General features: G+C 35.5%; 1 protein-coding gene across 1 annotated transcript; it reads right to left on the minus strand.

Moving 5' to 3' along the window:
* Positions 1 to 10,831: 10,831 nt before the first annotated feature.
* LOC142605912 (uncharacterized) lies at positions 10,832 to 11,284 on the minus strand. The gene has a single exon (XM_075777336.1). The coding sequence runs from the start codon at positions 11,282 to 11,284 to the stop codon at positions 10,832 to 10,834; it is 453 nt and encodes a 150-aa protein (XP_075633451.1).
* Between the last annotated feature and the right edge of the window lie 2,860 nt (positions 11,285 to 14,144).

Below are 14,144 nucleotides of genomic sequence, written 5' to 3' on the forward strand. Positions count from 1 at the left end.
ACCCCATTCAAATGGAACATATATTAAATGTAATATGTAGTAATCATATTGAATGTTGCCATACAAAATTGTAATGGCTCTATATATAAAAATCATTTTGAAGTTTATAAAACTTCAATCCATATATCACATAAAACAATCATGGCATATGAATTCCAACACTAATAACGTAAATTCATAAAACAATAATTATCAAACCATGTCTACACAAAGATGACAGTTTTCTTAAATTCTAAAATTCAATCACATGTTATACAATCATGAGATGAAAACCTGGCTCTGATACCAATCGTTAGAAAAAAATGGTTTTGTATCTCATACAAAACACATAGCGGAAGCAATAAAAAAGGATCTATTTCATTCATGATTGATAACATGCACTATGTCAATTTCAGAATTTAAGAACAAGATAGCGTACCTTGGTGTGGAGAAATTCAAAACAAAGATTAGAAGCACTTCGGAACACTTTTAATCTTCACTCCAATTCCACTTTATGCCCAAGATGTGTGGTCTCTCAATCAATTTTCAAAGGGAGAATGAAAGTGTGTGTCACTATCACATACACACCATTTCTTATATCACTAATAAAAATTTTGTATGTTTCTCCCTTTATAATTAACTGATTATCTAATTGGGCTGGCCTATTGGGCCTTTCCAATTGGGTTTTAGTGTGTGGCTTGGAGTGGGACCAAAAGGGACTAATAAGACACTAGCTCTAATGGGCCTTGGGCTTTTCCGTCAACTCTTGACAATTCCAAAGTTACCATTAATTATATTTAATACCAATATATAAATATAATTACACTCTAGGCCTTATTAATAAATTATATCCCAAGACTTTATTATACACATAACCCCTTTATAAAATATTCGTAGTAACACAAAGTCATGAATATAGACTGCCACTTTGTAAATTACTACATCTTATCCTTGAGTACCCGGTTTAATCCTTTAAAGTTATTCATTATATATTTATGGAATCCAATTTCATAAATATATACTTTAAAAATTTCTTACCAAAGTGATTAGGCCTAACTCTCTGAATAACTGATCCCATTAAATTTTTCTCAAGGGAATATTTTATATCTCCATCAAGAGACTATGAATTTCATCTTGAGAATATATGTTCCATCAACACTAAATGTGGTTACCCAACATACTGAGGTTTTGACTGTTACTTTAGATCTCACTCCTGATATATCAAAGCAACCTACACTTCATGGTCAGGTCCATTATCCTCTCAAGATTAAGAGTTCATGTAAATAGAAGTCGTGAGATTTATTATTCATTTGACAGTTGTTAGGAGAATAATAAATCTCACAGCGGTCCAGTTCAATATGTCTTAACTCTTAAAACATATCAACATATCAACTAGAAGTCTCCACTTCCATGATCAAGACAAATCATCTTAGTTGATACGTTATAGTCTACGCAGATGAAATGCCCAATTTCGTCACCGACTACGAACTATAAATTCTGAGTTTACAAAGAACTTATGACTTATATCTTCTGTGACTAAATCACATAAATCACATACTATGCATCTCATGGACTATATGATAATGTCCCAATATTCATATTACCATTATTTTAGATAATAATAAAACAACATTAAGTCATATATAATGTCATACATAGCATCATACAATAGGATTTAAGGACACACATCTTAACAGGAACATGATATAGACCTAGGTATGACATAGGCACAAGAACATGTTATATGTGCTAAAAGGTCTAAAACGACTTAACTAACATGAGTGAATGCAAAACATGTCAAGTGTTAGAATGTGTGCAGCAAGGGTGCATCAAGTGTGCATGTGAGATGCATGACCAAAGCATGAATAAGCACTCGCGGGGCAAAGTGTATAAAACACACCACCAATGATCAAAACATGATAAACATGAATGATTATGGTGATCCCCAAAATTTGGTACTCATCGGAGTCCAAAACAACGAGAAAATGCCATTTGGGCATTTATCAAACACTTAGAGTGCACACACTACACATGTATGTTAAACAATGCAAGAACATATGAAAATCTTGCCTAAATACATGTTATTTTTGCCACAAGGGGCCAACATCCAAAGCAAAACATCATTTAAAACAAAACCCAATCAAAAAGATTGACAAAAAATTAAGTTTTCCAACTCCCATTTGAGAAAATCCTAACTATGAACATAAAACCCCCAAAAACATAATCTAAGGATCAAAATTAATGAAAAGAGTTACAGATTACCTTAGAGATAATAGAATGAAAAACACTTGAAATTAGTTGGGTTTTGATGTAGAAACATTAAAACAGGGGTTTGGGAGAAGATGGGAGAAGTTTAAAACAAATGACCCACGAAATGCCCTTTAAAAGCTTATCTGGAAATTTTCGTGAGAAGTTTTGTTGGTTACATACCCTCGAAATTTCATTGGTATCTCGTCGGTATTTTGCTGGACCCTTTAACTCGTGACTGAACTTACACATGAAATAAGTCATGAAAACACATAGAAAACATGTTTTTCACACAAAAACAATTTGAAAAACTTTGAAAAAACATGGGCGATACAAATCACTTCCAAACGCAAACAAAAAGAACAAACATTTTTTTGGTTTGATCCACATATGGTTGAGCACACACATATCACATTTGAACATGTACAATCACACAAATGAACTAAGCATTCATTGAGCAATAGACTTGTGTGTTGTGTGTGTGTATCAAATGTGGAATAGTCCTTAGTCTAGAGTGAAGCTTCAATGATCAATTCAATCAAGTCATACACAACTAGTACTAAGTCAAGTGGACTATCTCAATTATAGAAATGAACATATATGATCTCCCACAAGAAAATTATTACATTTCTTTGAAGCTTTTCATTTGGCTTCTTTACAAAACATAACATATGATCATTTTTGAACAAAGTACATCTTATTTTGAGATCGATGCCTGAACTTTTGATATTTCAACTTTGTGAGTGAGTAAGCCTTTGGCTTTTTGAGGCATCATACATTTCAATACAAGTCGCTTTCCCTTTTTCCTAGTCAAATACTAGTATGTGCGACGGCTTTTGCAGCTCAATATCTCTTTTCAAGATTTGACATTTGATGAGCTCTTTTAAGCAAAACCATAATAATGTGGGAAAGAATATAGGCACAAGTCTATGCATGTATCAATACCAACAAGACTATTGACTAATCATTCATGACAAGATTGAAGATCGATTTACAACAGTCATATATAGATTTCAAGATATGTCCCACAAAGATAGATGTACATACAAAGCAAGCTAAGCTCGTAAATGAACTACACCATTAGTACGAAAGTACTAGGCCAAACTCACATGTGAAATGTGCTCAAACATATATGATTAAACTTTTTGAATTTTCCACTTTTTATGTGTTTTTGGATTTTTAAACACACAAAAACAAAAGCATAAAAGTATGATCAAATGCAAAAACAACAAAAAAAAATGCATATAAAGAAATGCATGATGCACAAATGCATGACAATGAAGCATCTAATGCATGAAGGGTTCTACAAAGATCGAAAGAATTAAATCAAGGACCAAAAGAATTAAATCAAGGACCAAAAGAGCATAAACTCAACCATAGGAACCCTTCCTCATCCAAATGAAACGATTGTTTGTAGTGAGTGTCTCATGAGAAGTGAGATGAGGGTTGGAGGAATGAGAACCGGAGATGCACATAGACAAGGAGGTAAGAACATTAAAAACTTTCTTCAACAACTTACCATTTTCCCCCAAAACCGGTTTTGCTTGCAAAGCACAACTTTCAAGAGGCTCAAGTTTCTCTTTTCTTTTGATTCTTTTAAGGGCTTGAAACTTAGAGCAAAGAGGTCTAAGATGACCAAAGGCACTACAATGGTGACAAACAATGTGTTTAGGTCCGCTAGGCTTTTTAGGAGGGGATCTAACAACATGGTTTTGTTCTCTCTTCAACTTGGGACATTGTGGTCTTATGTGACCAATCACACCGCAATGGTGGCAAGTTGGAACAAACTTAGATCCATCCAAAACCTTAGATTGAGACCTAAACGAAGGCTTTGGCTTAAGAGTCTTTCTCTCCACCTTTTGATTTCTTTTGTGTGGAGGAATGTACACCGATTTGTCATTTGAGGTAGAACACACAATAGGCACGATATTAGGTACCACAACATGATTGCAACAAATATTTTCATCCTTTTTAGCAATAGGTTCAGCAATCAAACACTTGGCATGCATCTTAAGAGATTCATTTTCACATTTTAGCTCATCAACAAGTTTATTAGACAAAACAATTTTAGCATTCAAGTCCATATTCAAACATTCAAACTCTTTTAGTTTTTCAAGAGAATTTTCAGCAAGCTTCTTATACTTTTCAACCAATTTATTGGATTCATTGAGCTTAGCAATCAAGTCATCCTTTTCACTAGTGAACTTGCTCAAATTCTCATGAAACTTCTTAACCTTTTTCTTCAAGAGTTTGACATTTGGAATATCAACAACAACAACATCCATAGATTCTTGTAACATGTCATCACAATATTGAGGATTAACACTCATAGAGGCATTTTCACAAACACATGGCATGTTACAATCAACAACATCCATAGAAGCATACAAAGCACTATCCATGGCAATACACACAAAGGGGTCAAGGATTACACTTAGGTAATGAAACCAAAACAAGTGTACTCGCTCTGATACTAATTGAAAGCTTGGATTTGTGTTAAAACACAAGAGCTTGTTTAGACCCCAAATCAAAAATTACGGCTAGATTGCTTTTACTCTAACTTATCTAAGTGTGGAAACAAGAGTAAATGAAGCGCAATCAACTGATACTACTCTAGTGCATAAACATGAAAAACAAACAATAAAAGTAAAGCATAAGAGTAAGTTAAGAGAGATGCAAACACAAGATAACACGCCAATGTGTTATCGAAGAGGAAACTGAAGAACTCGGCGAAAAACCTCTCCGCTGCCCTCCAAGTGGTAAATCGATCCACTAGAGAATAAACTTGGAGTACACGGATAACAAAAGACCCTCCAAACCTAGTCTACCCAATGTACTTGAGCCCTCCAAGCTCTTGCTACCAATGGACTTCATGGAGTCATGTCTTCTCTAGCTTTCCAGATCCCGCAATACGCCCGATTGCATCCGCCAAGCCTCACCGGCTTCTTTTTGGCAAATTTCCAAAGCTTCCCAATCTCCAAAACTCTCTCTACACTCTAAAAAGGTGTGGGTTGTGTTTGGATACAAATCTCCTCTCAAGGTATGGCAATGGGACAAGGAAGGAGAAGAGGCTACAATGATTTCTCACTAAGGATGGGTAGCTCTCTCTTTAAAAGATGTGTGTGTGTGTGTTGTTGAAAACCTATCTAGGGTTTTTCTCTCTGAATGGCCTCCTTAAAAATTCTCTAGGCAAAGAGTTTCGTGGGTATCTCGTGAGAAGGCCTTACCCGTGAGACACTCGCGAAAACCTCCAGGCTGGCACGACTCTTCAGCTTCCAGCATGTGCTTCTCAAGTGGCTCTTTCATGGGTTAGCTACTAGCGAGACAGTCACGAAATCCACTGATTCTTCATTTAAGCTTGAGTCTTCACCAACTTAAGACTAAACCCAATACAATATAAACCCAATACAATAAAATCCCACAAAAATACAAAGAAAAAAATTAAAGCAAATACAACACTTTTTGTCATGGAATAAAGGCAACATAAAACGTAGTTGTAAATCATAACTTTACAACAAGGAACTTGTGATTTACATCTTCTGTGACTTTTCACATAAATCACATACAATGCATCTCATGGACTATGATAATGTCCCATTAGTGTCATATAATTAAACAATTTAATTATTAATGACATGCCAATAAATTGGATTTTAGGGCACAAACTCTAACAATGGGAAGGTCTTAGGCATCTATTCCGCCCAGATAGAGTCTGGTCTTTTAGACTCTTGTGACCAATGTACTATTTTATGCATGTTATGTATGATATGTTGAACAAGTGAAATAAACTAATTATATAAACCATTTATGAATGCATCCTCTTTTTCATTTAAAAAATTCATATATGTTTTTACGATTAGAAGAAATTGATTTTGGCATAAAAAAATCAAATCTATTTTTGTTTGTGGAAAAGATTTTTGAAGAGAAAATTCAAATCTGTTTTTGCTTAATAAAAACAAAGTATTTTGATTGGTTTTAAAAAATTCAGATCTTTTTTTATATTTAAGAAAAAAAGATTTTTTTATTATTTTATTTTATGTGAAGAGGATCTCATTCACAAAATAGTTTCATGACCTCCTTCTTTATTTCAAAGATCTACATGCATTAAAAAGTTAGCTATGCATCTAAAGAAGATACAAAATCCGTTTTCATTTTAAGAAAAACTCAGATCTACATCTAAGAAAGATGTAGATCCATTTTGTTTTGAACAAAATTCAGATCTACATCCAAGACAGATGTAGATATGTTTTGTTTTGAAGAAAAAAAAGGAGTTAATTGCATGCAAATATTTAAAACTAAGAAACAGATTATAGTAACAATAAAAACAAGATCATATTTTCACAATATACATTAACAAGTCAGAATATGAATGTTTAAAAACAAGAGAGCATACATCATCATGATTAGAGAAATATAAGAACAAAAGGGTTAGAAAACAACCTCTTGCATGAGAACACTTTGTTCTTGAAAGGATGTTTTAGGGTTCAAAGAAATTTGTTCAATTCTCTTTGAAATCTAAATACCCTAATTTAGGCAGCAACACGCAGAGAAGGGATTATAATATGGGTGATTTGAGAGCCTAAAACGTATGCCTCTCAGAGTGTAGCAGAAAAGTGTTGAATTATGAGGTACAATCTCTATTTATAGAAGTCAGAGGATTCTAAAAAATAGTTATGGGCGATTAGGGTATGAATCCGGACGCATCCTTTTGCGAAAAGGGTGTGTTTTATCGTCACCCGAAGGCCATTGGGCCAAAGCCCAACCAAGTGCAATTCGACACTCCAAATGTGCCGAATTGGCTCTTGGAGACCGAACGCGCTTTCATGTTCAGGTACCATTTGGACTCCTCTTCTAGGGTATTTTGGCCAATCCTTGTATCTAGACGTGTTCTCATCTTCTGTCTATGATTTTTTTTTATCTCTTTTCTAGATAATTCAGGCTTTTTAAGAACAAATATCTTGAACCATTATCTTGAACAATTATCTTGTGGATAAATCCCTTAAAATAGATCTTGATAAAGTCCAGGTTATCCATAATTTTATTATTATCCAATCATCCCTTTTATTCCTATGTATGCATCCCTATCTTAAACACTAATTATCAACCAATCACAAAATTATTTCATTAATTTTAATTGTTTGACCAATCAAAATTAATTTAAATTAATCATGTGTGGTCGACTCTTCCTAGACACAACACATATGGATCGTGCAAAATTGATCATGAGATTTCTTCCGATCCGATGGTTCGATTTAGAAACCAGACACACCGTTGTGATCATTAGAACCTTAAGATCATTATTATGATATGTAATGAATGACATGATGCATGTAATGCAAAGAAAAATTGATGTATGTAATGCAAAAACAAATTGATGTGTGTGATGCAATTATGATTTTTGGGGTACATGGATGGTCATTCGAGTCATTCTCCTTGATTAAATCATGGGTGCAAAATTGAGTGTCTATAGAATGCCCCTCATTGACAGAGCTTGAAAAGCGAATGTCAATGTAAAACAAATATACTGATTTCGGTGACCATCATTTAGTTGAGGTTTAATTTTCAAAGATTACCTAGCCCTTGAACCTAAAAATTTGGAACATAGAACTAGTCTTATCTTTTGGCAACAAAATGAAAATACTGGACTTAGCTAGTAGTTGATGGCTCTGGACATGATTCTTGGCAATTGGGGTGACCAAAGGACTTTTATATCCTGATCTTGGAAATGGAATTGTCTGGGATGAGGATTAAAGGTCTTCTTCTACGTTATTCTGGAATGAGATGGCGAATCAAAGGTCCTCTTCTACTTTGATCTAGAATTGAATGATGATCAAAGGTTCTCCTCTACTTTGATTTGGAATTGTTGAAATGTCAATCAAAGGTCATTCTCTACTTTGATGATGATCAAAGGTCCTCTTTTTCTTCAATCTAGATTTAATGACAATCAAAGGTCTTTATCTACGTTGATCTAAAATTGTTGAGATCTCAATCGAAGGTCCTCCTCTACTTTGATCTGGGATTGAATGACGATTAAAGGTCCTCCTCTACTTCAATCTGGATCTGTTGAAATGTCGATCAAAGGTCCTCCTCTACTTTGATCTGGAATCAAATGACGATTAAAGGTCCTCCTCTACTTTGGTATGAAATTTTTGAGATATCGATCAAAGGTCCTCCTCTACTTCGATCTGGGATTGAATGACGATCAAAGGTCCTCCTCTACTTCAATCTAGATTTTTTGAAATGACGATCAAAGGTCCTCCTCTACTTTGATCTGGAATTGATGAAATGTCAATCAAAGGTCCTCCTCTACTTTTATGAAGGAACAAAGGTCCTCTTCTATTTCGATCTGGATTTAATAACAATCAAAGGTATTCATTGACTTTGATCTGGAACTGAATGACGACTAAAGGTCTTTATCTACTTTGATCTAGAATTGAATAATAATCAAAGGTCTTCTTCTACTTCGATCTGGAATTGTTGAAATGTCAATCAAAGGTCCTCCTCTACTTTGATGACGATCAAAGGTCCTCCTCTACTTCGATCTGGATTTAATGACGATCAAAGGTCTTCATCTACTTTGATCTAGAATTGAATGATGATCAAAGGTCTTTATCTACTTCAATCTGGAATTGAATGACGGTCAAAGGTCCTCTTCTACTTTGATCTGGAATTGTTGAAATGTCAATCAAAGGTCCTCCTCTACTTTGATGACGATCAAAGGTCCTCCTCTACTTCAATCTGGATTTAATGACGATCAAAGGTCTTCATCTACTTCGATCTGGAATTGAATGATGATCAAAGGTCTTTATCTACTTTGATCTAGAATTGAATAATGATCAAAGGTCCTCTTGTACTTCGATCTGGAATTGTTGAAATGTCAATCAAAGGTCATCCTCTACTTTGATGACGATCAAAGGTCCTCCTCTACTTCGATCTGGATTTAATGATGATCAAAGGTCTTCATCTACTTTGATCTGGAATTGAATGACGATCAAAGGTCTTTATCTACTTCAATCTGGAATTGAATGACGATCAAAGGTCCTCCTCTACTTTGATATGGAATTGATGACGATCAAAGGTCCTCCCCTACTTTGATCTGGAATTGATGACGATCAAAGGTCCTCCCCTACTTTGATCTGGAATTGATGACGATCAAAGGTCCTCCTTTACTTCGATCTAAATTTGTTGAAATGTTGATCAAAGGTCCTCCTCTACTTAGATCTGGGATTGAATGAGGATTAAAGGCCCTCTTCTACTTTAATATGGAATTTTTTTTTTTCTGCAGAAAAAAGTAAAAATTTAGAGTTAGACTTTAACTGATAGGTGCTTTGTGGTCCCACTGCTTCTGAAATGTGTCATTTTCATTTTTCCTTTTTGGATTTGAACTTTATCAAGAAAAGCTTCAATTGACAAAAGATTTTTCTTTTGAGAAACATTTGATTTTTTTTTTTTTTGAAACTTGGAATTTTTGAAATTTTTATTTCCAATTTTGAGACCTTTGGGATCTAGAAATTTTTTCTTGAAACCCGGAACTTAAAATCCAAAATTTTGAGCCTTAGAATTTTGAAAATTGAGGTTTAAGATTTTGATCATAAAATCTGAGGCTTGAAAAATTTTTTTTTTTTTTGAAAACTAAAGATTTGAGTTTAAAATTTGGGCATTGAGAATGGAAATTTGAGGGATTTTTATAAGATACTTGAAGACTTTGGAAAAAGATTTTTTTTGGGTTGACTGAGTCAACTTAGTTTGACTGAGTTGACTCAGCCTTGGCGGAGTTGAAGCATGTGGGGGCCGAAAATTTGGCCCCCCACTTCCCTTTTGTCTTTTTTTTTTTCTTTGTTTCATCCTTCTCTATCTCTCTTCCTCCATTGTCACTATTCACTCTCTTCTTCCCCTTGGATTTTCTTCTTCATTTCATCATTTCTTCTCACAAAAAACACTTTTCTAAGCTTCTCAAGTTTCCCTCATCCATCTCCATCAATATTTCTTTAGATCCTTGTATTTTGAGCATTTTCTTCACACACCCATTTTGGTGAAAACCCATCTTCCAAATCCATTTTTCTTTACAACAAGATGGCTTCTTCTTCCAAAGAACTTTCTTTCCTTACTTTTCATGATAAGAAATATGATCCAACATTTGATTGGCATGAGGATGATGGACTTCTTCAAGACCCTAGGACCCATGCTCTATATTGTCATATAGACACCAAGGTGAGTTTTTCTTTGGTTTCTTTGCTTGGAAAAATGTTGTTGCATGTTTTATTGAAAGTTTCATGGTGAGATTTTTTTATTTGGTTGTTTAAAATTTAGGGCATTGCTTGATTGGTTATGTTGGAAAATGTTTGCTTTGGAGCATTCTTGAAGTATTATTTTTATGATCATGGTGCAATTTGGATAATGTGGGTGGCTTATGGAATTTTGACAATGTAGGTAGATATTGATGTTGTTGGATGAATTTTGGCTTGGATTTTGGGAGTATCGGCATTGTTCATGATAGATATGGAAAAAGTTTATTGGCATGTGTAAACTTTGTTTTATGAACATGGAAAAAATCTTGTGGCTAAATTTATGGGTATGGAAATTTAGTCCAGTAATAAACTTTGTTTTATGAAAATGGTAAACTTTGTTTTCGAACATGAGCCGCACAGTGGGCTTCCATAGTAGTCCAGTAATAACCTTGTCTCGCTATCTTCCTTGATAGCATGTGTGCATTCATATGTGGCCCATAACTTAATTCATGAACCTCCTCAATTATCTGTTGAGCCTCTTTTGCAGTTACACAAAGGAGATGAATTCCATCATATGATCTTTTATAAAGTATTTCATCACAAATAATGTAATTAGTGTATAACCTTTGGATTGTCAATTGGTCGTTCCTATCTATAGATGGTGGGTATGCCCCATCCTTGAGGTACTGTAGAAAGTCTGAATACCATTCACCTTCTCCATCCTTTCCCTTATCTTCTTCTATTTTCATGTAGTAGGTTGGTTCTTCTTTTTGTTCCAACACTATCGGTCTGGCTTCATCTCCTTTAGGCCCATCCATCAGGGATGCCATTGTTACTAAAGCATCTGCAATTTGATTCTACATCCTAGGCACATACTGGTATTGGATCTTGGTGAACTTTGACTCCCATTTCTGAAGACATTCATGATAAGGTTAAGCCTTTCTTCTTTTACCTTCCATTTATTCTGAATCTGAGAGACTATTAAAGTTGAATCTCAGTATACATCCCATTCCTTCACTCTTAGGCAAGTCTGCTTGTAGACCCATAATGCAAGTTTCATATCCTATGGCATTGTTGGTGGCAAGAAAGTTAAGTCTGCCAGAAAATGGAATGTGTGCCCCTTTTGGTGAAATTAAGAGAACTCCAATTCCACTTCCGTTTTGATTTGTTGCTCTATCAAAATACATCTTCCATAATTCTACCTCAATCCCCATGATATCTTCATATGGAAAGTCCCCTTTAATCTCTTCAGCTTCTTGTGGTGAACAATGGGCTAAGTGATCGGCAATTGCCCTCCCCTTCATAGATTTTTGAGTCATATAATATCAAATTTTGACAAAAGCAAGACCCATTTAGCAGTCTTCCCATCTTGCACGGGTTTTTCCATTAAGTACTTTAAAGGATCCATTCTTGCAATCAACAAAACCTTGTAAGCAAGCATATAATGTCTGAGTTTGCGAGTTTCCCAAACAAGCACTACACATGTCTTTTCTAAGGGTGAATACTTTTCTTCATAAGGCAACATCTTCTTGCTAATGTAGTAAATCACATTCTCCTTTCTAGTCTCCTTAAGGTATTGAGCAAGTAGAGCCCCCATTGTTGTATGTGTAAAGGTGAGATACAACAACAATGGCGTTTCAGGTACTGGTGGGACAAGTATTGGTGGCTTCGTCATATAACTCTTGATCTTCTCAAAGGCTTCTTGACATTCTTCATTCCACACTGTAGGGACTTCCTTCTTAAGCAGTCTGAAGATTGGTTCACATGTCATGGTAAGCTGGGCTATAAACCTGCTGATATACTATATCCTCCCTAGAAATCCTCGGATCTCCTTTTCAGTTCTTGGAGGCTTCATCTCTACTATTGCCTTGATTTTGTCCGAATCAACTTCTATTCCTCTTTGGCTTACCATAAACCCTAATAGTTTTCCGGATGTAAATCTGAAAGTGCATTTCCTGGGATTCAATTGTAACTTGTAGAACCAAATTCTTTCAAAGAACTTCCTCAAAGTTGGTATGTGCCCTTCACGGTATTTGGACTTCACTATCATGTCATCAACATAAACTTCTACCTCCTTGTAGATCAAATCCTACAACAAAGTGGTGGCTGCACGTTGGTAAGTAGCACCAGCAATTTTAAGATCAAATGGCATGACCTTGTAGCAGTATGTCCTCCATGGTGTAATGAAGGAGGTTTTCTCCATATCTTCTAGAGCCATCTTGATCTGGTTGTACCCTGAAAATCCATCCATAAATGATAGCAGAGCATGACCCATGATGTTTTCAACCAAGATGTCAATGTGAGGCAAAGGGAAATCATCTTTCGAGCTGGCTTTATTCAGATCTCGAAAATCTACACACATTCTGACCTTCCTATCTTTCTTTGGTACCAGAACCATATTAGTTAACCATTCTGGAGAGTTAACCACTCTTAGGAATCCAGCATTTTACTACTTCTCCACTTCTACCTTGATCTTGAGAGTCCACTCCAGCTTCATTCTTCTTAATTTCTGCTTGACCGGCTTCATGGTTGGATCTGTGAGAATGTAGTGCTATACTATATCTATATCAATCCTAGGAAATAAACAATGGCACTATAAAGAATGATGACCCACCAAGGTTTAAAAAGAATGTAGGATCTAATTCTAAGGTTGCAGATATTTCTAATATTCATAAAAATGATCCTTATCAACTGGTTGCACCCATTGTACTTGTTCAAGTTTCATAAGGACCTAGACCTAGGAGGGAGTTTCATGAGTTGTATATGCCAATAAGACAAGTGTTTGACAAACTAAAAGCAAAAGGTTTACTAAAACCCTTAAACCCAAGACCAATTCCAAACCCCTTGCCTTCAAAGTTTGATGTGAATAAGAGATGTGCTTACCACCAAGGCCCTAGCCATGATACTTACAATTGTTTGGCTTTCGTCATGCAATTCAGGACCTAATAGACAACAAGGTGATTGCACCGCCTACAAGACCTAGCATCACTAATAATCCCTTGCCCAATCACAATTTTGGGAAAGGGCCAAGGATTAATTGCTTGATGACCGAGGAGGAAAGTAAAGAAGACCCACCTGACTTGATCTATGACTTACCTGAATGTTTTATGATTACATGGGAAGAACTGATGGATAGGACATCTACCACCACCATAGGGTATGATATATGGAATGAAAAAGTACCAAAAACCAAAATCTACTCAACATCCACAAATGGGGGGAGACACTTCAAACCCCCAATCAAACTATCCAACACCCACAAATGGGGGGAGACACTTTAAACCCCATGTAAATAAACAAACACTCATAAACGGGGGGAAACACTTCGAACCCCAATTTAGTATCTTGACATCTACAAATGGGGGGAGATACTTTAAACCCCCACATTTGGAGACTGACAACCTGGTAGAAGCCTTGAATAAATCCAACCAACAAACACCTGTTGAAGAAGATGAGGTCCTCAAGCAACTACAGAAGACACAAGCCAACATATCCTTATAAGGTTTACTCATGGCCTCATACAAACACCGGCAAAATCTAGCAGACCTTCTCAACCAAATCCAAGTCCCTACAACCACAACTTCCCAAGATCTAAATGCTATGATTGGGTCCATAAATAGGGAACTCACTATTTCCTATTTTGATTAGGATTTGACCAAGAAGGGGAAGCACCACAATAACTCGTTGCAT

The sequence above is a fragment of the Castanea sativa genome, chromosome 8 (genome assembly GCF_040712315.1).
Source record: "Castanea sativa cultivar Marrone di Chiusa Pesio chromosome 8, ASM4071231v1".
Taxonomy (NCBI): Eukaryota; Viridiplantae; Streptophyta; class Magnoliopsida; order Fagales; family Fagaceae; genus Castanea; species Castanea sativa.